A 27,117-nucleotide genomic window follows, 5' to 3' on the forward strand; every position below is an offset into this window, starting at 1 on the left:
TATTTTAAAGCTCCTCCACTCTTCTTCGGAGTTCAGGCCGCTTGGCGATTTCGGTCCATCCTCCGATTGGGCGACCTAATCGTTCTATTTGACGCATCGATCTCCTTCTCCATCCTCACTCATCTGTTGGCGATTTTAATCCCCTGTTATTCCCTTTCATCGAGGTCTCAGAATCGATCACCAGAGGGTTCAGATACCTCTGATGGCTGGATTCGTCGAATCTCAATTGCCGTAGAAGATTTATATTTCTCAAAGTGAAATTGTGAGTGTTGATTGCGGTCGTAGCCAACTCGAGTTCGTTTCTTTTCTCAATCTGGAATCTTTTATTTCCTTATAATGTGGGACGTCATCTTGATCTATTTGTTTAACTGATGTTCCCTTTCTGCTTTTTTCGGCTCATTGTTTGGATAAACTAATGAATGCTTGGTGATTTGGTGGTGAAGCCTGAAGGGTACAAGGTCGATATTGATATTTTCGAGTATCGTGTCCTGGAGAAGAAGGTATGGCGCAGAGTAATTGGGAGGCTGATAAGATGTGAGTTTTTTGCATTTCTTCTTCTTGTTGTTGTTATATCTTCAGTTTGGGCTTCTCGTTTCGGGGATTCTTTGATTGTAGCTCTTTCCCCCTAATTTTTCCCGATTTGATCTCTTGTTAGGCTTGATGTTTATATTCATGATTATCTGTTGAAACGAAATTTGCAAGCTACTGCTAAAGCTTTCAAGGAAGAAGGGAAAGTGGCGACTGATCCTGTTGGTAAACAATTTTTTTTTTCTTTTTTTGCCTCTCCTTTTTCGCCTTTTCTATATATATATATAAGGTTTTTGTTTACTATCTTATGAAGACAAGGTTTTTCTGGTGTACTACTGGTCGACTGGACTTGTTATATTTGCCCACTCATGTATCTTGAGGATTTTTCTATCTTTCCTACTTGTAGTTTCAAACATTTTCTTGTAACATTTTAACATCGTATTGCTAGGATAGTAAAAGTTTTGTGCAACATTAAACCTGGGAATAAGTGCTCATTTAATATACAATGTACTATGAGAATTGGGCAATGTTTTATTGCCATATATGACAAGTTAGATCATTGTGTTAATTGATTTGAGTATCCATCACAATCCCCTACCTTGATTACTAACTTGTTGCTGTACAGTTGCAAGGATGCTGAGTAGAGCATATATGTTTGACAAATTATAAAGATGAATTAGACCATTTTTAATAATTTTACACTTTGTTTTCTTATAAAATTCTGATTTTCATGTTTCAAATAGCAAGGAGGTCCCCTTTTTGAGCACCTTGAAAGGTTTAGAAATCTATCATACTCTTTTGGGTTGTTTGATTACTTCCAGATAGGATTCTAGAAATGGCACTTGAACGAACAGTCTAGTTTCAAGCTTTCTCATGCAAATAACATGCAATATCAAGCTCGTTTTGCAATGGGATTTAAATCTACAAGTGCTATTACAATTTCAAGATGACCACAATTATATTTTTATGGGCAAAAATCATAGGAGCACCCCATTTTTTCGGAATCATCTAAGTAGCACCCCACTTTGATTTTTTATAAAAAGACGCTTCATCCTTGTAAAATGACACTGATGCCCTCCGACGTTCTGCATGCGCACTACCGCCTAGAAGCTACAATATCATAGCTGCTACATTTGCTACAACTGAGAGTGGTGAATTTAATATATCATAATTATTCAATTAATTGCTGAATCAATTGGACCATTTGAGTTTCTCTTTTAATGTTTTCCTTCTTTTAGTAGTGTTATAGAGATGTTTGATGTGGAAGATATATCCCAAATATGGAGTCTATTTCAAATTAGAGAAGGATATATCATAACTATTTAATTACTCACTAAATCACTTGGAACATATAGCATACACACAACAAAAGTTTATCACTACTTTGTTTTAGGGTTTAAAGGTTTAGACATTAGGGTTTTTGAGCAAGTAACTTATCCATGGAATTGCCACTCTTCTCCCAATTAAAAAAGCAATTCTTGATTCCTCTTGTGCATGGATTGCAGTTGTAGCAATTATTGGTTTGTAGTTGCTACACATTGTAGTTGTAGCAACTATAGTTTTGTAGCTACTCTAACATTGTAGCAACTGCGGGTTTGTAGCTGCTACAACTGTTGTTGTAGTTGTAGCAGCTATGTGCTACAACGTGACAGGATTTAGGTTGGAAAAAGGTGGTATTGCTCGTGTCAGATGCATGCATGTGCTAAAGGGGTATCTGTGTCATTTTACAAGGATGGAACACCCTTTTGATAAAAAAAACAAAGTGGGGCATTACTTTGACGATTTAGACAATAAGGGGCGCTCCTATGATTTTTACCTTATTTTTATTTTACCTGCTAATATTTTTGCCAAAGTCACTCAATTATAATCTTAATTTGTAATCTTGACCTTGGAAACTTGGAAGCATTACCTTGAAGGGCATACAAATGACGATGATGACAACAACAACAACAACCAAACCTTTTTCCACTAGGTGGGGTCGGCTATATGAATCCTTTTACGCCATTGAGCTCTATCTCCTATTATATCATCATCTATATTTAAATAAATTTTATCTTGTTTTATTGTTGCTAACCAAGTCTTTTTTGGTCTTCCTCTTCCTCGTTTGATATGCATGTTATCATAGTTTCACATCGCTAAATAGAGCATTTATTGGTCGTCTAAGTACATATCTGTGCCATCTTAAACGTGTCTCTCGGAGTTTTTCCTCAATAGATGCAACTCCGTCATTCTCTCTAATGCTCTCATTTCTTATTTTGTCCATCCTCGTCTGTCCACACGTCCACCCTAACATTCTCATCTCTGCAACTCTTATCTTCTGCTCATGTGTTCGAGTCATAGCTCAATATTTAGCTCCATATAACATAGCAGATCTAACTGCGATTTTATAGAACTTATCTTTAAGTTTAAGAGGTACTTTACGGTCACATAAAACACTCGACGCTCCCCTCCATTTCATTCATCCTGCTTGTATTCTATGTAAGACATCTCTCTCAATCCCTCCATCGTTTTGCAAAAATGATCCTAAATATTTAAATCTCTCGGTTCCGGGCAACTCGTCCTCTCCTATCTTAACAATTGTTTCATTACTTCTAATATTGCTAAACTTAAATTCCATATATTTTGTCTTTAATCTACTAAGCTTAAAACCTTTCCCTTTTAATGTTTCCCTCCAAGATTCTAGTTTAGCATTTACTTCTTCACGTGTTTTATCTACCAAAATAATATCATCTGCAAACAACATGCACCACGGTATTGTGTCTTGAATGTGCGCAGTGAGTTCGTCCATAATTAGTGTAAAAAGATAAGGGCTTAGAGCTGATCCTTAATGTAACCTTATCTTTATTGGAAATGCTTCAGTTACTCTGCTTGAAGTCTTTACTCTGATTGTTACATCCTTATACATATCCTTAATTAGTTCAATATATGTTACGCTAACACGTCTCTTTTCTAAAATTCTCCATATAATTTCTCTTAGGACTCTATCATAAGCTTTTTGTAAGTCAATGAATACCATATGTAGATCTTATTTTTGCTCTTGATATTTTTCAATTAATTGTCTAAGAAGATATATAGCTTCTATTGTCGACCTTCCAGGCATGAACCCAAATTGATTTTCTGTCACTAGTCTCCTTCCTTAATCTTTTTTCTATTACTTTTTCCCAAAGTTTCATAGTATGACTCATTAGTTTAATACCCCTATAGTTTGCACAATTTTGTACGTCTCCCTTGTTCTTATATAAGGGAACTAGAGTACTTATCCTCCATTGATCAGACATTTTTTTCGTTTTCAATATCATGTTAAATAATTTTGTAAGCCATTCAATACCTTGTTTCCCTAAGCACTTCCATATCTTTATCGGAATATCATCTTGTCCAATGACTTTTTCATTGTGCATCTCATTTAAAATTTGTTTTACTTTTGAAATTTGAATTCTACGATAAAAATTAAAATGTCTATGCTCATTTGAAATACTTAAATTACCTAAGTTAAGTTGGTAACCTAACCCTTCATTAAAAAGTTGATGAAAATACCTCTTCCATCGCTCTTTTATTTCTCCATCGTTTACTAATACCATTCATCTTTAATACATTTTATTTGGCTAAGATCTCTTGTTTTCCTTTCTCTCACTTTAGCTATTCTATAAATGTCTCTTTCTCCTTCTTTTGTATCCAATTTTTGATATAATCGTTCAAAAATTTCATTTTTTGCTTCACTCACTACTTTTTTAACTTTTTTCTTGCCTATTATATATTTTTTTAAATTTTCCTCGTTCTTACAAATATATAATTCCTTATAAGCTATTCGTTTTTTCTTCACTTTCTCTTGTACTTTCTCATTCCACCACCAAGATTCTTTACTTAGTTGTGCATGCCCCTTTGACTCACCGAGTACACTCTTAGCTACTATTTTCAACTTTGATACCATCTTATCCCATGTTGTATATTTTACCTAATGCTTGTACTTATACCTTCTTCTTAAATATATTTTGCTTCCCATCCTTTAACTTCCACCACTTAATTCTAGGAATCGTATATATTTTCTTTCTATTGATACTATGGCGTATATCCAACACTATTAACCTATGTTGGGTAGTTAAGCTTTTTCCAAGGATGACTTTGCAATCTTTACAAATCTTTTTATCATTCTTCCTAACCATAAGAAAGTCAATTTGCGATTTATTATTCTCACTTTTGAATGTGACTAAGTGTTCTTCTCTTTTTTTAAAAAATGTATTAGCTAATATTGATCATATGCTATCGTAAAATCTAATATAGTTTTTCCTTCCTCATTCCTCGTTCCAAATCCATAACTCCCATGTACCCTCTCATATTCCTCATTTTTCACTCCGACATGCCCATTTAGATCACCTCCTATTAAAATCATTTCATTTGGTGGAATATTTTGTAATATTTCATCTAAGTCCTCCCAAAATTTTGATTTGGTAGCTTCATCTAATCCTACCCGTGGTGCATATACGCTAATTATGTTCATAGTTTATTTCACCACTATTATCTTAAGGGCTATAATTCTATCTCTTTTTCTAACTACTTCTACAATTTCATCCTTTAACAAACTATCTACAATAATACTCACTCCATTTCTTGCTTTACTCTTTCCAATGTACCATAACTTAAAACCCGAGTTCTCTATCATCTTTGCCTTCTTGCCTGTCCATTTTGTCTCTTGTACATACAAAATACTAATTCTTCTCCCAATCATTATATCTACTACCTCCATTGATTTACTAGTGAGAGTTCCTATGTTTCATGCTCCAAATCTTAGATTATTAGTTTTTCTATCATATTTGTTCTTATCCAACCTATGGTGTGAGAACTTTTGCCTATTTAACACTACATCCAAGTTCTCATGGAGATGTAGCGGTCCTTGAGACGTTACAGTCGGACCCTGTAACGCGAACTCTTGCATATTTAGCACTATACCCGAGTTCTGGAGATGTAGCGGTTCTTGCCGAGACGTTACAGTTGGACCTTACAACGTATTCTTTCGGGAGAACAACCTAACATTAACACAATAGTTTAATGGATCCATTCATTGAATATTTGCCATAGTTTTGACGTTGGCTGCATAACCCTCCTCCTTTATCCGAGCTTGGGACTGGCGGAGTTTACAAATGACAACAAAACATACTAAAATATGGCATGAAAATAATTATAAAAGGAGTTATTAATATTTTATTCTATAATTTAAATAATACAAAAATATAAAGTACCTAAAATTAATGTGTGTTATTTTTCATGTAAATGATATCTACACAATATCAGAATCTTTATAAACAGATCTGGAAGTTGCAATTCTCAAATCATATCTGCATTTCTCTACAATCTTTGAGATGTAACATTAGCCATGCATCTATTGAGGATTCATTCTTGTTCCTAACAGTCATGAACCTTGGCTTTACTTTCAGCAATTGATGCTCCTGGTGGTTTTTTGTTTGAGTGGTGGTCTGTGTTTTGGGATATCTTCATAGCAAGAACAAATGAAAAGCATTCTCAAGTTGCTGCAGCATACATAGAGGTACAACCCTTGGATAAGAATCTACGATGAGCTAAAGCATAGTCTAGTCCAAGATAATTAAATTCTTTAAGGAAGCTTCTTTTTACTTACAGACACAACGGGCAAAAGCAAAGGAAGAACATCAAAGGCAATTACAGATGCAGCAGTTGCAACTGATACAGCAACAAGCTCAACTGCAACAAAGAGGCGTTAACCATCCTCCTCTCAATGGGACAATAAGCTCTACAAACACAAATGGCATTTCAGGGCCTCCAACTGCTAGCTTATTGGCTGCTAAATTGTATGAAGAGAGAATGAAGCAGCCACAATCCATGGATAGTGAAATATCCCCCCAACTTCTTGATGCTAATAGAGTTGCGCTAATCAAATCTGCAACCAACCATCCCGGGTACCTTTTTAAATTTTACTTAGAGAAAAAAATTTAGAACTGGCCTTCAACTAGGATTTCTTTAGTAACATATTTCTTCTTTCTAATCTGGTGGTGCAGGCAATTTATCCAAAATAACCCTGTTAGTGGACCTGCAGCAACCCAGCATGTTCAAGGACAGAATCAACAAACATCTGTATGTTTTTCACCAGCATGATTTATTCTTTGATATTTCATTCTCTTGTATATCTTCTATCTTCTTATTTTAATCATTCCAGGACATTAAAGGCATCATGGGCGTGGCACAAAGATCTTTGAATATGGATCCCTCTTCATTGTATGGCCATGGTATAATGCAAGCAAAATCTGGGCTAAGTGGTGCTGGTTAGTGACTTCTCTACAATTTAATGAAAAGATATTTTTAAACGTTGCTTTTAAGAATAGTAAAATGTATATCGATGGACAAAAACTTGACAATATTTTAATTACTGGCACTAACGATTTCGTAAAAGTTTGCTAGAGAATCTTTTGTGAAATTTGATCATTGTGCACTGCACACTGCTAGCTTGCTGAGTATCAGACACCCAGAACTTACCAAGGAAAATTGAAATTTTAGGTATAAGTCTCGCTTTAGAACTAATTGGAGTTGATACTAGTGGAACCAGTTAATACTCACTACTTCACCAGTGTTTATTCATTTCCTTTTGTGTTACCAAGTGGTATAGGTTACACTACATGTGGGTTTTATGTGCCCTAACAAGTCAAGGCTGCTTAGTTAATCTTGGTACCAACTAGATTCACAACTTTCACATTCATTTTAGCATAGGACACCCATTGGAGTTTACTTCTGTGGGAATGAGAGGGTGAGAAATGTAAAGAAATTATAAACCAGAAAGGGAATGATGAAAACCCAATTTACAAGAAAATAATTAGCAATGCAAATTATAAGAAAATTTCTACTTCAATGCACACCAAATCAGGAGGTTCATTGAAGGATTGCAAGAGGAAGTAGAGATGCCTCTTTTTTTTTTTTTTTTCAATTTGTTTTGCACCTTTCCTTTTTCCAATTTTTGGTGGTTGATATTGAACCAAGGTTTGAATCTCATTTCCGAGCTAGGGTTTGGTTTCCTGACTGGAATGAGATCTGTTGCCTGTGCTGAGTGATGGTACTAGTGTTGAAGGTAGAGGAGGATAATGAGGAGGGAAATGTTGTGTACCTTCTCGTGTTCCACGAAGAAGTTGTGAGGCCTTAGTGTCAGTAGGAACACTCACGAGGCTCTCTAGAAGGTTACAAAGCGTCACTGTTATCGGAAGACAGAGAACAAGGTGGAAGTGAATGTCACCTACCTTGCCGTGCATTGTGAAGTCCCTCAAAGCCTTGTGGTCGTTGTTGGAGGACGTCGGGAAGGAGTTGCAAAGCCTTGGCGAAGCCTCAAGAAGGTTCATAAAACCTTGATGCCATTGAAGGAGGACGTTGCATACTTGTGCTTTGGGAAGGTGTCACGAACCCTTATATGCTGCAGTTTTGTCGATTAGAGCTGCAACTTCTATGCCGTAATATCATGTTTAGGTGGAATGAAATGTTTAGCCAATGCCAACACAACACAGAATGATTCTTCAAACCATGGTTGAAATAGATTGTGCAGTGCTCTCTAGTTGATTACAACATCTAAGCTAAATGCTTGCAAACAAAATTATGGGATGTGAGAGAGAAAAAAAAGAAACTTCAAAAGACAATTTTTCGGTGGAAGACCCAATCTTATAAACTAGTTCTACCTGAAGAAACCCTAAATCCTTGTCCCTCGGAGTCAATGCACAATGCATCCTCACATGAATGTTTGCATATTTTTGGTCAGGGAGAAAATTAAAAGAGATTTTTTCTCTTAACTCAAGAATGCTTCCATTATTAAGATATTAATAGTCTTTTCCTGATCAAAGCATTCAGTCATATAAAAAAGATATTCTCGTGTGTCTCGAATATCTCCCTCCATATCATCATACCTTATTTGTTTGTTCCATAAAATTGCAAACAACTTCATGGTTGTTTTCTTTTAGATATTTGCACGTTTTCCTTTTTTAATAATCTAGTGAAGCAATGTGTAAATAAAAGAAATGTTCTTTAACAATTTTTCAGTTGAGAAGTGTCCTTGGAATTTGTACACTGATTTATTTAGTCAGCCTTAACCTCAGTTCTTCATTGATCTAAAGGGACTTTCTTTGGTTCTCTTCTCTCAACACCTTGTATAGGCTTGGAAGTTGCCCCGATTCCATTGTGCTTCATGTAAATGGGTTTGCATTGTATTTTGTGCTACCTTGGCAAATTGTCAAAATTTGTTTTTTACTGGCATTGTGATCTCAATGTGATAGCTAAAATTATTATTATTTTTTGTATTGAACATTCACTTACATTACTACATTTGAAACTTGTCATTGGAAATTATATTTCCTTTATGAAATGATTACAATTTAAGATTTGTTCAATGTTAGTTAATTTTAAGCCTTAGCAACAATAAACCTATATAAAAAAAAAGGATGGAGTTTCTAGGATGCTTAGTAAATTAGCAAGCAATTTCTAAGGCAATGAACTCTCCAATCGCCATTGGAAAAGTAGAAAAAAAAAAACTTGGAAAGAAGCTATCTTAGCCAATTTGGTTAATACCATGACTTGTTAATTGTCTGATAATAAGATCTCACTTATGAGGTGTTACCTTTGGCTCCTCTTTATTAATATGAAAAGTAAAGAAAGATGCTAGCTACCTCAGTTGGTAAGGGTCACAGTGTTGCACCCATCTGAGAGACGAATCAAAGAGGAAAATAAGGTCACAGAAAGATTGTTTCAGTGATACTTTTCCTTTGTTTTGTTTGGGGACGAAGAAGAGTGAAGGAAAAGACTGGTGAATTCTTTTTCCAGCTTTCCTTTATATTCTTCTGTTCGGCCCAATTTGGATGGAAACAGAGCCTTTAGAAAACAGGCCTTTGTAGGAAACCAGGCCTTAAGGAATAGTAGCTTTTATGAAAAGCACATGCATTATTAAATACAGAATATATGGATTGACTTAGAGTGAACCTTATGAGTATATCAGGTTGACACATGTTCACCCTTTTCAATCTTTTATTCTTTTTAGCGCTTTTAGTATTTACAATTCTTCTTTTACATTTCTGGGATACTGCATAAATTTAAATATTTTGTCATGTGGTTTGACTAGTTTATTCATTTGTACGACTAGTAACCCATTGACTTGGAGCTTGGCTGAGTTGTCGTGTCATTCAGGTTTGATGCTAAGGTTGCAACTTGGCTAAAGATACTAGACTTGATTTGTTCCTTATCCATATGAGATGGTTTATTTATTGGTTTATAGATACCAAGATATTTCACCCAAATTTATTATTTGATGGTCATCCGTAGAATGCCCCCTTTCATATGTTAGTTATCATGCACTTTAAAAGCTCTATTTACTTTATTACAATCCCAACTAGTCAACATACATTTAGGACACTAACTCATCTATGGGTTCCAACAAGTTCTGAGATTGCCAAAATTGTTCCAACCAGTATTTAGATAATGTCTGTAAACAATAATATTAGTACATTTTGGTTGGGCTGGTTAAGAATTGAGATATCTTCTGCTCTATAAGTGTGGTATTGAATTGCATGTTTCAGGGACGATGCCTCACTTCCAATAAATACTGACTGCATGGATCCATTTCACAGTCAGTATATACTCAGCATCAGATGAGCCAATTGATATTATAGCATCTCCAATAAGAATTGTATCTGGGGATTGTTTCATATGTATCAGAGTACTAGCTAATGTTCTTACTCTGTATTCGTAGCTGAAGAGTTGGTATTAGTAACGATGCAGAAATTTATATGTTCACCAAAATTGTTAAGGTGTTGGATTTTGAAAAGAAGGATGGTACCCTATTTTTACATCAATTGACTAAACTTTCAACTGCTAGCAGATAGGGTCTAGTCTAGTTGCTATTATCAATCTGTTTAGGACAATTCTTCATTTAGTTATTGTATTTTAGAGGTTGGTTCAATAATATAACTATAATTGTCTCTTCAATAGTAAAAAATGCTAGGTTAATAAGGAGTTCATTGAAAAGGAGTTACTTACAAGGAGAAGTCTTTACTAGTTTTAAAATGAATTTCATTCACAAACTTCCAGTGTACATCTTGTCCTACTTGCACTTACTTTATTCCTTTTGCAGGAATGACTCAAGGTGTTAGTGGTCTTCCTCTTAAAGGCTGGCCTTTGACAGTATGTTAATTCTTCTTTTGGGAATAGTCTTTTGTTTGTTTGTTTTCTCAAACTGTGTTCTAATTAACAGGGAATTGACCAATTACGTCAAAACTTCGGCCCTCAAGTAAACAAGCCCTTTCTATCAAATCAAAGCCAATTTCAGCTTTTATCACCCAACCAGCAACAGCAGTTTTTGGCACAGGCTCAAGCACAAAGCAATATTGACCTGTCTAACTGTGGCATAGATCCTCGCAGGCTTCGAGCATTGCCAAGGAGTGTACTCAGTGGAAAAGATGGTCAAATGAATGGAAATGATGCATCAATTGGTTCTCCTAGCCAGTCAAGTTCGCCAAAGGTCACACAAGATCAAGCTTTCTTGAAGGTCATCTCTCTAATGATAACTTACTTTACTGAGTCATTGTCAAAACATTAAAGATGGAAGAGATATTTCAAGACCAATTTAGATACACCAGACACATTTCTTTGTGCATTTCTCAATTCATACTAAATGTGCATCATTTTCGTTCCTATATTGTTTCATGGAGGAGCTAATCACCTTTTTTTTGCATAAAGGTGCTTCTTTGCAGGACATAATTGAAAATGAATAACCTAGAAATAATTATTAAATCAAATGCAACAAGAATTGCATATTTTCATGCATATTTTTGGAAATTTCTAGTTTTTGCATCAGAGCATACCAGAAATTCTTCATTTCACAAGATGCATGAGAAGCTATACTGATTCAGAATTAGAAGCATGACTTTGGTTTGTCCTGGCAAGGAAAACATTTAATCGTCTCATTTTAGTTCCCAAGTTTGATGATTTATTTCGAAGTCCGGAAACCTTTATGATGCAAATTAACGAGGTAGTTTTTAACAAGGAAGTTTGCATTCTAATTTATATTATTAATTTAGGAAAAAACTTCTGTAGAGGATTGGGTAGGGTTTGAAGTGCTGAGCCGTATTAGTCGACACAAGCAAATTTTATCATTCCACTAATTGATGGACACACGAAACGCTCGATGTTGACAGAAGCTAGAGAGGGAAATGGACACTAGTGCAAAAGTAAGAGGGAAAAAGAAATACTAAAGAAGAGGAGGAGAGGAAGAAGAAGAGTAGGAGAGGAATAAAAAGAGGAGAGGAAGAAGTTAGGGTTTTATTAGAGAGAGAGGGCACAATCATGTCGATAGTTGTAGGTAGTGCATGTGAGACTATTAGGCAGTGGGTAGTCGTGGGTGGTTGAAATTGGCGGGTGGCTAAAGAACGTGAGTGTAAGGATTATATAGGGAAACGGGAAGGGAGAAAGAAAGAAATAAAAAAAAGACAATTCGGTACATAAAGCTTCGCCAATGCGAGGTCATGGGGAAGGGTTTATTGTACGCAATCTTACCTGCATTGCAAGAAGTTGTTTTCACCACTCGAACATGTGACCACTAGATCATACAACAACAACAACTTTACCATTGCGCCAAGCTCCCCTTCAAAGAAAGAAATATATAAGTTAATTAAATAATTTCAAATCTTATAAAAATACAACTATACTAATTAAATACAGTTGAAGTTAAATCAGTCTATCCTATATATAAATTTGGCTTAATTTTAAACAAAAATAAATTCAAATTGAGTTCGGTTTGAATCCACTTGATCTTAATCACCATATCTACTTGATAAGGTTTATTTAAACCTAAACCAATTTTCATAAAGTATAAAATTTAAAATATAAATTTCATTTAGCTTAATTATTGTTTAATAAATTTAAAAGAATAATTTTAAATACAGAAATATAAATAGGACAAAAATTTAAATAGCTTAATTATTCAATCATTGCTACTTTTTTTGTGAGTTGCCAAAATTTCTTGTGACACAAACTTATTTATAGTTTTATCTTATTTTCCCTAGCTTAGTTTTCTGAATTTATCAGTCTCAAGGTATGAGCATGTACTTGGACAACCAATAAATGCTCCAGTTAGACGATGTGAAATTATAACAAACATACATATCAAACGAGGAAGAGAAAAATCAAAAAAGACTTGGTTAGTAATAAAATAAGATAAAATTTATTTAAGTATAGGTGATAATATAGTAGGAGATATAGCTCAATGGCGTAAAAGGATCCATATAGCCGACCCCGCCGGGTGGGATAAGGTTTGGTTGTTGTTGTATTATTATGTAAAAACCTCAAAACCTCTAGAAAGAATAGTTATGAATAAAAACATGTCAGTATTTCTGAAGAACATTAAAAAGGAAATAGAACAAATAGTAATTTGAGCTCTCTCATGAAACAAAAAACTACCTAAATGTAAAATTATACATAGGCAGAAATTGCAAAAATAGAAAATTATAATGTAAGTTCCTAAAATTATTGCATTTATTACAAAAGAAAGAAATCAAAGCAAAAGTATACATATTTTTGAGGATCAAATTAGGATATGTTTTGTTCATTTATTTTCCTGTTGATGTGTGGCTAGACCATAATAATTGTAAGTTCTAATACTCAATTGATTCTCAAGCTCAAAGACTTATCCTATGTTGCATGGATACGGATACGGGTATCGTATCAGATACGACACGGATACGGCGATACGAAAAATTTTAAAAATATAAGACACGATACGGCTAGGATACGACGATTATTAAAAAATATATATATATATATATATATATATATATATATATATATATATAAAGGGCAGTCCGGTGCACAAAGCTCCCGCTATGCGGGGTTCCGGGGAAGGATCCATTGTACGCAGCCTTACCCTACTTTTTGCAAGAGCCTGTTTTCAAGATTCGAACCCGTGATCTTTTGGTCACAAAGCAACAACTTTATTGTTGCGCCAAGGCTCCCCTCCCCTTCTAATATATATATATTAAAAATTAAAAATCCTAGAATAGAAAACCATGTTCATATTACATCAACCATAATATCCATTACAAACAAAAAGTAAACATAACAAAATGCAGCACACCAAATACATCTTAAATAAACAAGTAAAAAAAAAAATCAAACATCCATATCGGTCTCATCACCAACACCACCTTCATCAGTAAATAAGACTAACTCCAATTCAGGTTTATCAAGAGACAAATTGGCAATTTCAAAGATAGCAGCACCCTCCATGTCTATGAAATCAAATTCATCTACTTTAACATTCCACATCTTACTTTCTCCTTCATTATAATGTGGACTCCTCCTAGATAAAAGACGAAGATTATAGTGAACATATACCAAATCTTCCGCTCTTTGTGGTGCTATCTTGTTCCTCTTCAATGAGTGTATGAAATTGTAGGTGCTCTAATTTCTCTCACAAGAAGAAGAAGAAGAAGAAGAAGATGGGTGCCCAAGTAGCTTTAAAGCTAAACTTTGAAGAGTTGGTGTAGAAACACTATGGATAACCCACCACTTAGTTGGAGATATCAAACCTCGATCACGCATTGAATCATTATTAGAAAAATCATCAATGACAGTTGAAAAAGAGGCAAACTCCTCATTAACACTTCTTCGTTCGGATGAATTAGAGTAATATCTTTCAATGCACTTTTTCCTTTCCCTTGAAACTTCGATGTCCCTATGAGGAGGAAGACGATTGGAAGATTCTTGGAGCCACTCATGGTTATAATACCTACATAAAAAGATTGATAGTTTAACATCATTCATGAACTAATATTTCTAATTTGCTAAAACTTAGAAAGTTAAAAATTTTTAGAGCTTTACCTTGGATTCAAAGAATGCACCAAACAATGCAGAGGTGTATTGCTTTTATTCCATCGCTCCACTAGAATATTATGAACAACCTCGTAAAACTTTGAATCTCCACTATGAGGCCCCTTTGAGATAGCAACTCTCATTTTTTCTATCATTTCATCCCACCACTCATAGACTAAATGAAGACAATGTTGATCAGTGTTTGCTTTCCTTAGCATTTCATAAATTGGACTTGTGAAAGCAAGTATATAATCAATTTTTCCCAAAATTGATCATTCAATATCTTGTACTTCATTACTCTGGCCTTCACTACATCATCCTCCTTGTACAAATCTCATCTTTCACTAATCACCTTGTTTTCAAAATATTTCTTGATTTGTCTGAACCTTTTAAGTATAATGATTGTGGAAGCAAATCGAGTATCTACAAGTGATAGCATCTTCAAGTTTGAGTTATCGTTGAATATCAATAATCTCATATTGTGATTCATGATAAAATTCAAGCATCATTTGCTACCTCTGCTATCCACTTGCACTTATCAAAGGCTTCTTTGTTTTGTAGAGAGTCAGTCGGTGCACAAATATTCTCCAAAGCAAGATTCAATGTGTGCACAACGCAAGGAGTTCAAAATATGTGTGGGTACTTTGCCTCAACGAGTAACCCAACAGCTTTGCAAACAGGAGCACTATCGGTGACCAGTTGGACAACATTCTGATGTCCCACTTCATTTATGGCATTAATGAGCAACTTAGAGATGAAAGCTTTATCCTTGTACTCACCTTCACAATTTATCACCTTCAAAAACATAGGACCACTTTCACACACGATCATGATATTAATTAGCGGTTTTCTTTGCACATCCGACCACCCATCACTAGAAATACTAACTCCCTTTTGTTTCCAAGCAGCTTTTGTTGGCTCCAAAAACTTTCCAATATGAGCTTTTTCTTTTTGAAGAAGTGAAGTTCTCAATAAATTGTATCCAGGTGGAAGATAACCTGGAATTATTCGTTGAGTAGCCAAACTGGCATGAACATAATGAGGATTCCTAGCAATATTGAAAGATAATCTCTGTAAAACAACCTTGCAATTTCAGAGTGGAGCTCATCAAGTTAAAAGTTTTTTCAAGCGGGCCAAGTGGTCCTTTCCTCTTCTTTGTTGGATCATCATTTTGCAAAATACCACTAGAACAAAATGAGGATTTTGAAGTCATATTTGATAATGCAGATGACGAAGGCAACAGAACTTCTTTATGTTTAGAATTCTTCTTTCTTAATTCCACATCATCAATAAGTTGTTGCATACGCTTCATTTGATCCATTGTAACAGCCGTACAACCTGCAATTCCATCACCTTTTTGTTTTAACAGGTGTGCTTTCACCCTTGAATATGATCCTTTGCACACTTTACTACATATATTGCATGACCAAGTGACATTTCCTCCTTCAACTGTTTTTTCCACCTGGGTTACAAATTTCCACAAAGGAAAATAATCATCAACATCCTCCTGTGCACTCTCATTTTGAAAACTTTCCATGGCAAATAGGTTGAAAATAACAATTAAGAAGTAGTTGGGGCTATTGTTAAACTTATCAGAAACTTACCAAAAGAAAAAACAAATTTGTGATCTTAGAAGAAAAAATAAAAAAGTAAACTTACCAGAAAGAGGCAGCGATGGGAAGCGACGCTAGGTTTCTGCTGAGCAGCGCCAGGCTTCTACGAGCAATGGCGGGCTGCTACTGAGCAGCGGCGGGCTTCTGCGAGCAATGACGGGTTGCTGCTGAGCAATGGCAGGCCGAGGCAGGTGACGGAGAGAGGCGGAGAGCGTAGGCAAGCGGTAGAGAGCGTTGGCAGCAGAGAGCTGAGGCAAGTAGCAGAGAGCACAGGCGACGGCGGCGCAGGCGACAGTCGTGATGAAGAAAGGTTGCGTCGCGATGGAGAAAGAGAATTGGGAGCAGGGAGAGTAATTTAGTTTTTTTTTTTTTCATTTGAATAAGTAGTCCTCATAATTTTATTATTTTTCAATTTTACCTTCAAAATTTTTAATTTTTTTTGCAATTGAGCCCAAACGTGTCCCATCCGTGTCCTAGCCATATTTGATTGGTCAAAGTTGTAAATAGTCAACGACACGGATTTTGCTGTGCTCGACAAGCGTATTTGCATGTCTGTGTCTGTGTCGTGTTCGATACTTTCAAAAAAAATATTTTTGGAAGTGTCCGTGCTACACTGGACTTGTCATTAGAAACCTTAGGTCAAAATATGATGACTATTTAATTGAATAATATGAAGTGAGCATACTTAAGAAACAAAATGAAGCATCATAATAGAATGCAGCAATTGGTTTTTCAATGAGTACCCATTTGAAAACCAAACTAAGTTAAAATGTACAAATAAAATGACTAATAGAATTTTCAAAAGAAAGTTCTATCAAAACATGATATCAAAGGGAGCAAGCTTGAAATTTTTACTAAAGCCTAAATCACACTCTTAATCCTCTCCTAATTGTGAAATCTTTCTATATATCAATATCACTATTGATTCTACAGCATTTGGGATTTTTTCCATCGTTAATTTAATTAAGGACATACTCAAAGAAGACATATATACCTTCTCCTGCTTCAACAAAAGCTCAAACTTAAATTTTCTCTGAAGCTACTTCACATAATCTTTTCTAACTAAACTAGGAAATCGGAGTCAGCTTTTAAGGCAAACAAAGCAAAGGAAAGGAGGAGATGATACGTACGTATACATGCATCAAGAAAACAACATCACATAGTCAAATCTTTTCCAGAAGTTGCATTACTTTCCCCAAGCTTACTATTAATGCTGATATCGAAAAGTTTTTAAAGATAATGATACAAGCCATGGTTTAGTTTTGGTAACTGCTCCAAACATGCACTAAATGATATGACATGGTGCAATTTTTGCAATGATGAATGCAATGCATAATTATTTAGATGACGTGGAATTTTTTGAAAGTAGAAATTTTCTCCTGCTTGCGATGAGGGTTTGTTTTAATACTATGTGGATATATTAGGATCTACTTGCAATTTATATTGACGACGACGACAACCAAGCCTTTATTTCATTAAATGGAGTCGGCAGTATGGATCCTCCTATGTCATTGAACTCGATCCACATTGAAGAGATGTTGCGGTCGAACCCTGTAACACGTTCTTTTTTTTTTTGGAACAATCTAACATTAACACATTAGTTTGATGGATCCACACAAAACATTTTCCTATATTTTTTGGCTGCACAACCTCCTTTATTCGGACTTGAGATCGTCATGGTGGAGTTTATTCACCATGAGCGGAGTTGCAATTTTACATTGACGAATGATTAAAATAGGTAGTGGAGACTACCATGGGTAATTGGATTGTTAATTTTTCCTCATCAATCTAATAGAATTAAATCCATTTCACTTAATAACACAATAAACATCTTATACTCTTAACATATATTTGATTTTGTTTTATTTTTTAATATCAATATCCTTTTTTTGTGGGAGTTTTAGTGCATGCAACTTTGCTATCATAAATGGATCAGTTTTTCTCACTCTATGCTCTTGGTGTTGGTATCATATGAATGCTAAACTAGCATATTCTGTTATAATTGTGTGTATGTTGAAGGCAACCCAGATGCAGCAGTCATCTAATCAACAGACACAAGAACTGGTGCAGCAACAACAGATGCAACAGGTACTTGGACAAAATGCATTTCTTCATTCATGTACATTTTTTCTATTGCAAATTTGCAATGGTAACTGATTTTTTTTTAATTTAATTTTATTTTTTATCCCAGCACCATAATCTGCATTTTACTCTCTTGTTGAACATTTGTAGATATTAATAAAATTAAACTGATCGTTTTGATATTTTCAATTAACTCCAAGAATACACGGAAGAGGAAAACTACTTCTTCCGGACCAGCAAACAGTACTGGCACAGGAAATACTGCAGCACCTTCTGCTAACTCGCCTCCCTCAACTCCATCCATCCATACACCTGGTGATGGTGTTTCAATGGCTGGCAACCTGCAAAATGCAAACACTATGTCAAAAAGTTTGATGATGTATGGAACAGATAAATCAGGGAGGCTTGCTTCTTCAAGTCATCTGGTATATTCATATAAAAATTCTTTCAGTCTTATTGCCAGTGAAAATGGAAGACACACTTTGGCAAGATGTTAAGATCATGTGACTTAACCTGTAGGATGATCTAGAGCACTTTGGTGATGTTGGTTCATTGGATGATAATGTTGAATCTTTTCTGTCAAATGATGATGGTGATGGACAGGACATATTTGCTGCATTGAAGAGTACTGCTGAGAACAATGTGGAACCGTTAAATGGTACTGGTTTCATTCATCTTGTCCACTTAGATATCCAGTGAATAAACTATTAACATATTCTGTATCTCTGTCTTAGGTTTTAGTTTTAATGATGTTAGTTCTATGCAAGCTGGGAGCAACAAAGTAGTTTGCTGCAACTTCTCTACAGATGGGAAATTGCTTGCTAGTGCTGGACATGATAAAAAGGTAAAATATGATTTCGTTTGTATCAACTGAATGCTCAATATGATGTCAATGCTGCACACTAGTATCATATTAATTTCTGGCCTGCATAATTTCATGTGCTAGGCATGTTACAGTTAACTGATTTTTCTAGTGAGACCATTAAATTTAGTCACAGACCATTCAACTACTAGTGCAAATATCAGTTTCTTTCCTTTTCTTTTCTGATTCAGTGAGATTCTGTTAAGCATCATATTCTATATTTATGCAAATGCCCCAAGATATTTATTGGATTCAATAAAATATTTTATAGTTATCACCTGTCTTTTTGGAGGTTTCCAGAAGGTTCCTTGACTGTATCTGTGTTGTTTTTGTGATCTTCTGTGCACATCTTGGCACCATCTTTAGGTTTCTCATGAAAATTACATATTGAGATGCTCTTTTAAACTTTGCATTCCTAGTAGTGTAGCCTGATTAAAAAGGAGCTGAAGATTGGCACTTGAGGTTTCCTTTTCTTCTCTAGTTCAAAATTGTTTAAAATGTTGCTCAGTTATGAAAGTAGGCGAGGAATGTAATTCCCTTGGGCTCCTGGGCAAGGTGAATTTGCTGGGCAATTAATGAAGGTTGCAGTATCTCGTCACTCTGAGATATTGTACCTTTTGTTCGTTGGGGGTAGTTATGGAGATATTTCTGGGCGATAAATGCTCCAGTTTTGCTGAAATACAAGTCTTTGTAACAATTAATGTGTTTAAGCATTGGCTGATATGAAAAGGTGCCATCATGTATTATGCCGCATTTTGTAGGTCTGGGTTTTTGTCTATGGGCAATCCTCATTGCTTATTATCTTAGTTCAATCACCAGCGCAATGCACTGAATATTGAATAACCAAATTTACAATACATCTTTGATTCAAAATAAATTCATTAACATAAACCCATTATTTGTCCTTTATCAGCTAAGTAGGAGTATGATGCCCGTGAAGCAGGTTAATATCAATGTAGCTAATCTATTTGGTTTCAAGAGATTCAAAGTGTTGCATCCATGCAAGCTTGATATAAATTTTATCAATTTTGTGAAAGGTGCTTTCACAATTTGGTGTTAAGAAATCTGAATAAGGTGTTATTAGTAATATGGCATTTTGTAAAGTTCAATGGTGGGATATTGCCAGCTCCAGTAATTCAATATTACTACATTTTGTTTGAGCTAATGATAAATATATTACATATCTACAGTTAATTAGGATTTTTTATTTTATTTTTTTCAAGGAAACATTGAATGCTGATGAAACTTTCAGTGTTGCTAACAACTAGATGCTAGACATTGTACAAAAGCACCAGTCATGAAGATTACGCAAAACGTCATGTTCCAATTTGTTAATAAATTTTCTTTGAAGGGTTAATGAAGCATATACGAATGAATATATATGGCCACTCCAACTTGATATATATTTTATATGATGAGTAAAGTTCTTGGATAGGATATTGGCTTAAAAAAAATCCTGTCGTTGATACTATAGAAGGAAAATAAAACACAAAAAATGGAGTGCCTGCATCAATATCTTGAAAAATACCCTATGGATTGTTCATGTTCTATTCTAGTTTCTTTTCTATTGAAGCTTGCAGTGTTAGTTTCTTTACTGGTTATCATGCAGCGTGTTTGTTGAGCATAATTAACATATTTAGCATCTGCTTATGTGACATACCTTTTCTATGAAATTTCTGATGATTTCATCTTATCTGATAGGTTGTTGTCTGGAACATGGAATCACTGCAAACTGTAAGCAGTTCCCCAGAACATTCTCACATCATCACAGATGTCTGTTTTAGGCCAAATTCAACTCAGTTGGCAACTTCTTCTTTTGATAAAACTGTGCGGCTATGGAGTGCTTCAGAAGTATGCCCGTTTTATATTTGTCACCTTTATATTGTCAGTTGTTAGTTGCATATAAGAATTATCCTGAAGAGTTGGTATCTTTTTCTTTATCCATCTTCACCATTTAATTCTTAAATGATTGGCCGAAGATTGTAGACTTATTATTGTAGACTTGGGAAGGAACACATACCAGTAAATGATAAACTAGCATCAAGTTTTGATAAGTTTCATAATTCCAGTAGTCATGGATTAAAATTTCGTGTTGAGTTGGTCGAAACGGGTGAAATATTTCGTCCCACCGACTGGAACGATCAGGCACAGGCCCAGCGGTAGCTACAGAGGCATCACACGAGCCCTACGGTCGCCGTAGAAGGCTCGCATGACTCGGTTGCATCGGAGGGGTTGTGCGACCCCAGCAGTTGGCAAGGAGGAGTCGCACGACCCCAGCGGCCTCGTCGGAGGGGTCGCGCGGCACCGGAGGGGTCGCACGATGTAGTGCTTTTGCATCCTTTCTCCTTGCACTTTCTTTCTTAGAAAACTGACTTGCTCCTTTTTTGTGATAGATTATTTTCTTTTAGGATGTGGTGAAATCACCTGAAATCAAACTAATTATGTTGTCCGCTAATTACCAAAAGCATAATCATTTTCAACTACCACTCATACTCCCAAACATTTATATTCCCACTATACTACTTGTCAAGGGGTAACTTTCACCTTAATTTCTGGTGCAATCAAGTCCCGCACTTGACTCAACCTACCAACAAATGCACCATGAAGTACAAAGAATCCCAATGCAAAGGCACCACAAATGCCACAAGAAAGCCACAACAAGCAACACCAACAATTATAGAAAAACTCCCAACCTTTATTATCCCAATAACAAAGGAATACAAGTAGAGCAATACAGAATAACTTACAAATCGCTCATGATCCGCCCATACAAATCCCTTACGATTTTCTCACAATTCTTCACCCGATTCGCCTACAAATTCCCCCACAAATTTGCACACTTTTGCACTCTTTGCACACCTTGCACCCCTCCCTTGCCAATGACCCACCTTGCCTATTTATCATGCATAGGCGGCGGTTACAATGGAGGTTACATGGTGATTACACCAACCGCTTGTGCCATGTGTACAAAACTAAATTTGCCAAAATCGTTTTTTCCACATGTCTTGGCTGCATTGGCACCATGCCAAGTGGCAACCTACACACCTTGTGCTTTGCCCCATCATTATGTTGTATTCGCTCATGCCAAGTGTCAGCATGCATCGTTTGTGCTTTGCCCCATGGCTCTACTGCATTGGTCCTCGTTTGTGCTTGACCATGATTTGGCTTCTTTGGCACCACGGGCAAGTCCGTCTATCCGCCCGTGTTCGCCCAATGGCTCGGCTTCTTTAGCACTACAGACAAGTCCATCTATCCGCCTAGTGTTCACCTAATGGCTCTGCTTCTTTGGCACCACGGACAAGTCCATTTGTCCTAGTGTTCGCCACAATCCAAGTCTTTGCTTCTGCTTGACTTGCGGTTAGGCAGCCCTGCATGCTGTCACACCTTTGTCGCTACTTGGCATGCCCAGCACACATGCCTTGCTCGCTGATCACCAAGCCTGCTCTTGCATGACAGGTGTTTTGGACAACACCTCACGCACTGTCACAAGTCTTCATTGTTTGGCATGCCTTGTGCACATGCCCTGCTCGAGAGATTGCCAAGTCTTTCATATGCATGACTTGGGCTTGGGTAGCACCCCGCACACTACCGTATCCGCTATTTTGGCATGTCTTGTGCACAAGCCACGCCTAGATCGTTGCCAAGTCTTTCTTCTCCAAGACCAGCCCCACGCTGCCGCTCCGTTGCTTGGCATGTCTTGCGCACATGCCAGGCTCGTTGGATTGCCAAGTCTTTGCCTTCTGCATGACTTGGGCTTAGGCAGCCCCGCGCTATTGCTCCACTGGCTGCTTGGCATGTCTTGCGCACATGCCATGCTCGCTTGTTTGCTAAGTCTGCCTCCTGTAGACTTGGGCTTGGACAGCCCCGCGCTGTCGCTTCATTGCTTGACATGTCTTGTGCACATATCAGGCCTGTTGGTTTGCCAAGTCTTCCTCTTGCAAGACTTGGGCTTGGATAATGCCCCGCGCACTGCTGGTCCACTGTTTAGCATGTCACATGCCCTGCGTACATGCCCAATAGGTTGGATCAAAGGAGCAAAGAGCCAATCCTTGTGTCTAGCCAAGCCACCAAGTTAGGGGGCTAACACTACTCTTTTATAGTCTAGCCATTTCATTAGCCTTTCTTTTCCCTCCTACTGCCATTGAAGTGAACATAACATTAGCTCTGAGGTTTGTCTTTTGTGACACAGAACAAAAGTTTCTAACCTGAAATGAATTTCTATAAATGTTATGCAATCATCTTTTCCTAAAAAGAAACTCCCTGTTTAGCAATTACTTAGTTGATTTTTAGTCCTTTCCAATGGGAAATTTATCTTAAGATTACATGATTTTGAAATGCCCTACTGATTGTTCTTTGGTAGAGATGTTTACTTTCTCAATTTTAGATCTTTTATATGTTACTTTCTTAAGTAATTACTGGGAGTTAGAGCATAGTCATAACTGATATGGAGTGCTTTTGCATCCTTTCTCCTTGCACTTTCTTTCTTTGAAACTGACCTGCTCCTTTCTTGTGATAGATTATTTTCTTTAGGGTGTAGTGAAATTTTCTTTTAGGGTGTAGTGAAATCACCTAAAATCAAACTAAAAATACTGTCCGCAAGTTACCATTAGACTACTCATGTCTGCAAGCATAACCATTATCAACTATCACTCATGTCCCTAGACATTTCTATTCCCTCAGTTTTTATAGTCTCACCATTTCATTAATTACTATCAAGCATGATGAAACAATTTATTTACATGCCACAACTTGCACTCAACCAACAAGGTTTAGGTGAGTTAGACATCTTGTGTCATAATAGGTTATATTTATGAATTGCAAACAAACAGGTAGTAGGTCGCGCTCGAATTTCACATGTTCATCTGTGATTACTGACATATAACCCGTTTCTCAATCAATATAACATTTATTTATAATACGTGCAAACTTATCATTATTAGTTAATCTTATATAGTAATCTAAATTTGGGTTAGTTATGCTATAATTTATATACTTTAATAAAAAGGTCTTCTCAACGCAACCCGTTTTAATAGATGAGGTTCATGTTCAGGATATAAATTAAATTGAGACATCTTTTTGATTTGCTGATTTTAATTATCATGTAAGAACATTTCTACAAAGAGTTAATTAAAATTTTATTATATTTTTTTCCTAATAGATATTTGTTACAAAATTAAAGGAAAGTGATATTTGGTAAAAGTGAAAATTGGTGATAGATTCGTTAAAGCCTCAATAGTTTGTGATTCATTTAGTAATAAACTCATAATTTGTTATAGTGACCACATGTAGCTACTCTTCTGCAAAGTGTCAGTGCATACACACTATGTCCTTGTCTAATCACACTAGCATAAATTTACAATCTTGATGTCATGTGAACCAACTGCGCAATCATAAAACTACACCTAGCTCATCAAGCTCTCTTATCAAAGCACACTGGTCTGATCTTATTTTCTTTGTAAAAACTATGAAATTGAACTAGAATAGATTTAAAATCTCAAGTTGTATCGAAGTTTGAATTTTGACTGATTGGATGGTACAATGTCGGTGTTTTGATGTATACTGTCAGTGGCGTGGAGAATTGGAGGGGGGAGTTGGAAAGAAATGAAAAGGAAAAAGATAACACAACTTTATATCTAAGTTCAGCCTTCATGTCCCATTGGAATATAATATAATTTTAACATTGTATTGTTTAGACACAAGCTAAAACAATAGCAACTATAATTTCAAGTCATCATAATACATTTGTAGCATGTCAAGAGTGTCAAATGTTAATATGCCACAATAGTCATCGACATGATTGACACTACACAAGATAAATTACTTGTGGAATAGTATTGAGTCTCAACAATTTATTAGAATGATACATTCCGAGTGCCACCTGACATAGTACGAGAGTACAAACCATGGAACTAGAGTTGATACCCTTTTTATGAAGTCGACAAGTCAAGAACATTAGCACAAAACAATAATATTTTTTCTTTGTGAGACACTCAAGTCAAAAAAAAAATGATAAATGACAATTTAATTGCAGTAAGAGTAAAATTTAGACTATATTTGTTATTTGTTATCATTGGTAGTTTTTTTAATATGTTTTTTCTTATTTTCTTATTGTTGGCATCATGAAGTAGCAATCATTTTTTAATGATTTTTCTTCATGTTTTTGAAAATAAGAATTTATTTATGCCAGCTTAATATGTCTTCGCTTTATATTATTTATGGTTAATTTTGTAGTTAGCTTGATGCTGATTTGTTCTCTTTTCAATTTGGCAGTCAATTCATTGTTTACGTTCTTTCACTGGGCACAGCTCGCAAATAACTTCACTTGATTTTCATCCAAAAGAGACGGATATCTTTTGTTCTTGTGATGACAATGGTGAGATCCGGTACTGGAATGCTAGCCAATATTCTTGCACACAGAGTTTCAAGGTTGATTTCTGTTTGCCTTTACATTTTGTTAGTTGAGAGTAATCAGCGATCCCAATTTTTAACTAACCTTGTTGATGAGATAGGGTGGTGGTACAGTACAGGTGAGATTTCAGCCCAGAAGTGGGCAATTTCTGGCTGCAGCTGCAGACAACATGATTTCTATTTTTGATGTTGAGACCCATACAAATATGCGGACGTTACAGGTTAACTCATGAACAACACTAACTTTTATTACTTATGTTTAGTTTTCTTTCATTGTTTAATTCCCTCTCTGAATCACTCTAGGGTCATAAAACAGCAATACAATCTATTTGCTGGGATCTAAATGGCAGCACACTTGCATCTGTTAGTCAGGATTTAGTTAAAATATGGTCAACACGCACCTGGGATTGTATAAGTGAGCTAAGCTCCAATGGTAACCAGTTCCATTCGTGCATCTTCCATCCAAGATACACACAAATCTTAGTTATTGGAGGTTATCAGGTAATTCTGTGTGTTTACAATATGTCGCTCTTTGATGTATTTTGTGTTGTAGAGATGAGGAAATCAAGCAATCACTTTGCTTTGTTTCAGTAGCTTGATTGCTGTCCATTTGTGTTTAGGATTAGTGTTCAAAGACAGCTACATGAATCTATCCCTTCATTGAATTTTGTACCATCAATTTCACGCAAATTCCTCTATCTTCTTCTAGTCATCACACATTCAACTCTAATGGGTTTAATTGCCCGACTATAAAATATATCAGTCATTTTAATGTACTTATCATCTTAATATATTTTATTATCTATTAGAGATGTAGAATTTGAAAAAAAAAAAAATATATATCATATTGCTTCATAAGATAACTTCATGATGAAACCCTATATCTAAAACTACTATGGGTGACTAAATCCACTGCACCAATAATTATATTAATCTAAAACCCATTAGCAGCAAAAAATACCTAATTGTTCTCGAACAATCTTATTCTGAATTTTAACATATCGAATGATTATCTTGGCAATTTCATCACCTTTATATTGATTTTTTTACACTTTTTATTTAGAGACATGACTCTTTGACTGTTGTATTTGCTGCAAGTAGATTTTATAAGATTAGAACAAGTGTAGTTCCTTCATGGTCTCTTCAAAGAATGATATCTTTCTGAATATTCCCAGTCTTGGGACATGATTCAACCAGTTGACTTGATGGCATTACTAGGATTACTATCAAAATCAGAAGGGACCTAATGGATTGCATTTCTTGCTCATGTATATGTACCAATTTTATGCAGTCATTGGAGCTATGGAATAGGATTGAGAACCAAACCATGACGGTCCAGGCACATGAAGGTGTTATTGCAGCTCTGGCGCAGTCAAGCTTCACTGGGATGATTGCCTCTGCTAGCCATGACAAATCTGTTAAACTATGGAAATAGAATTGAGCCCTACCTTTCATGGCATTCGAGGCTCTAGGGAGGAAGACAAAGGTGAGCATGGTTCCAGGCACTTTTCCGCGGTTCGATTTGTAATTTTACAACATTAAAATGGAATTCCACCATCCTGTCGGTCAAGTATTCTCTCTAAGTGATCTACATTAGTGACAGCCTTGATTTTAATCTTCTCATTGCCTTCATACAATAGTCATAGATCTATATTGACTGACAGGATGATTCAGATGAACTTGCATGATGACAAAATGATATGGATAAACGTGTGCTCTTGTTAAAAGTTTAATTATGCATTTGGCAATCGGTCAGTGTTCTTCACATTA

General features: G+C 35.8%; 1 protein-coding gene across 4 annotated transcripts; it reads left to right on the top strand.

The window, feature by feature from the left end:
* Nucleotides 1–27,117, top strand: LOC122028685 (transcriptional corepressor LEUNIG_HOMOLOG-like). 4 transcript variants are annotated; one of them, XM_042587541.1, is made up of 18 exons: nucleotides 1–294; nucleotides 444–534; nucleotides 656–753; nucleotides 5,958–6,067; nucleotides 6,160–6,455; nucleotides 6,555–6,630; nucleotides 6,713–6,818; nucleotides 10,649–10,698; nucleotides 10,769–11,062; nucleotides 18,015–18,083; nucleotides 18,278–18,502; nucleotides 18,597–18,735; nucleotides 18,812–18,921; nucleotides 20,641–20,790; nucleotides 25,210–25,365; nucleotides 25,449–25,568; nucleotides 25,651–25,848; nucleotides 26,639–27,117. In XM_042587541.1, exons 2-18 carry the CDS (start codon nucleotides 503–505, stop codon nucleotides 26,780–26,782), a joined length of 2,373 nt encoding a protein of 790 aa, XP_042443475.1. In that variant the 5' UTR covers nucleotides 1–294; nucleotides 444–502; the 3' UTR covers nucleotides 26,783–27,117. The 4 variants fall into 4 exon arrangements, with proteins under 4 accessions (XP_042443475.1, XP_042443468.1, XP_042443486.1 ...); XM_042587534.1 differs by having other exon boundaries at nucleotides 1–262; XM_042587552.1 differs by having other exon boundaries at nucleotides 1–262; nucleotides 451–534.

This window comes from Zingiber officinale, chromosome 1A, assembly GCF_018446385.1.
Source record: "Zingiber officinale cultivar Zhangliang chromosome 1A, Zo_v1.1, whole genome shotgun sequence".
NCBI lineage: Eukaryota > Viridiplantae > Streptophyta > Magnoliopsida > Zingiberales > Zingiberaceae > Zingiber > Zingiber officinale.

Bases quoted from the DNA above. Each gene is read 5' to 3' on its own strand.
- LOC122028685 (XM_042587541.1), top strand. From the start codon at position 503: ATGGCGCAGAGTAATTGGGAGGCTGATAAGAT. The intron at 535-655 runs GTGAGTTTTTTG...ATCTCTTGTTAG, and splicing joins AATTGGGAGGCTGATAAGAT to GCTTGATGTTTATATTCATG. The intron at 754-5,957 runs GTAAACAATTTT...CTTTACTTTCAG, and splicing joins AGTGGCGACTGATCCTGTTG to CAATTGATGCTCCTGGTGGT.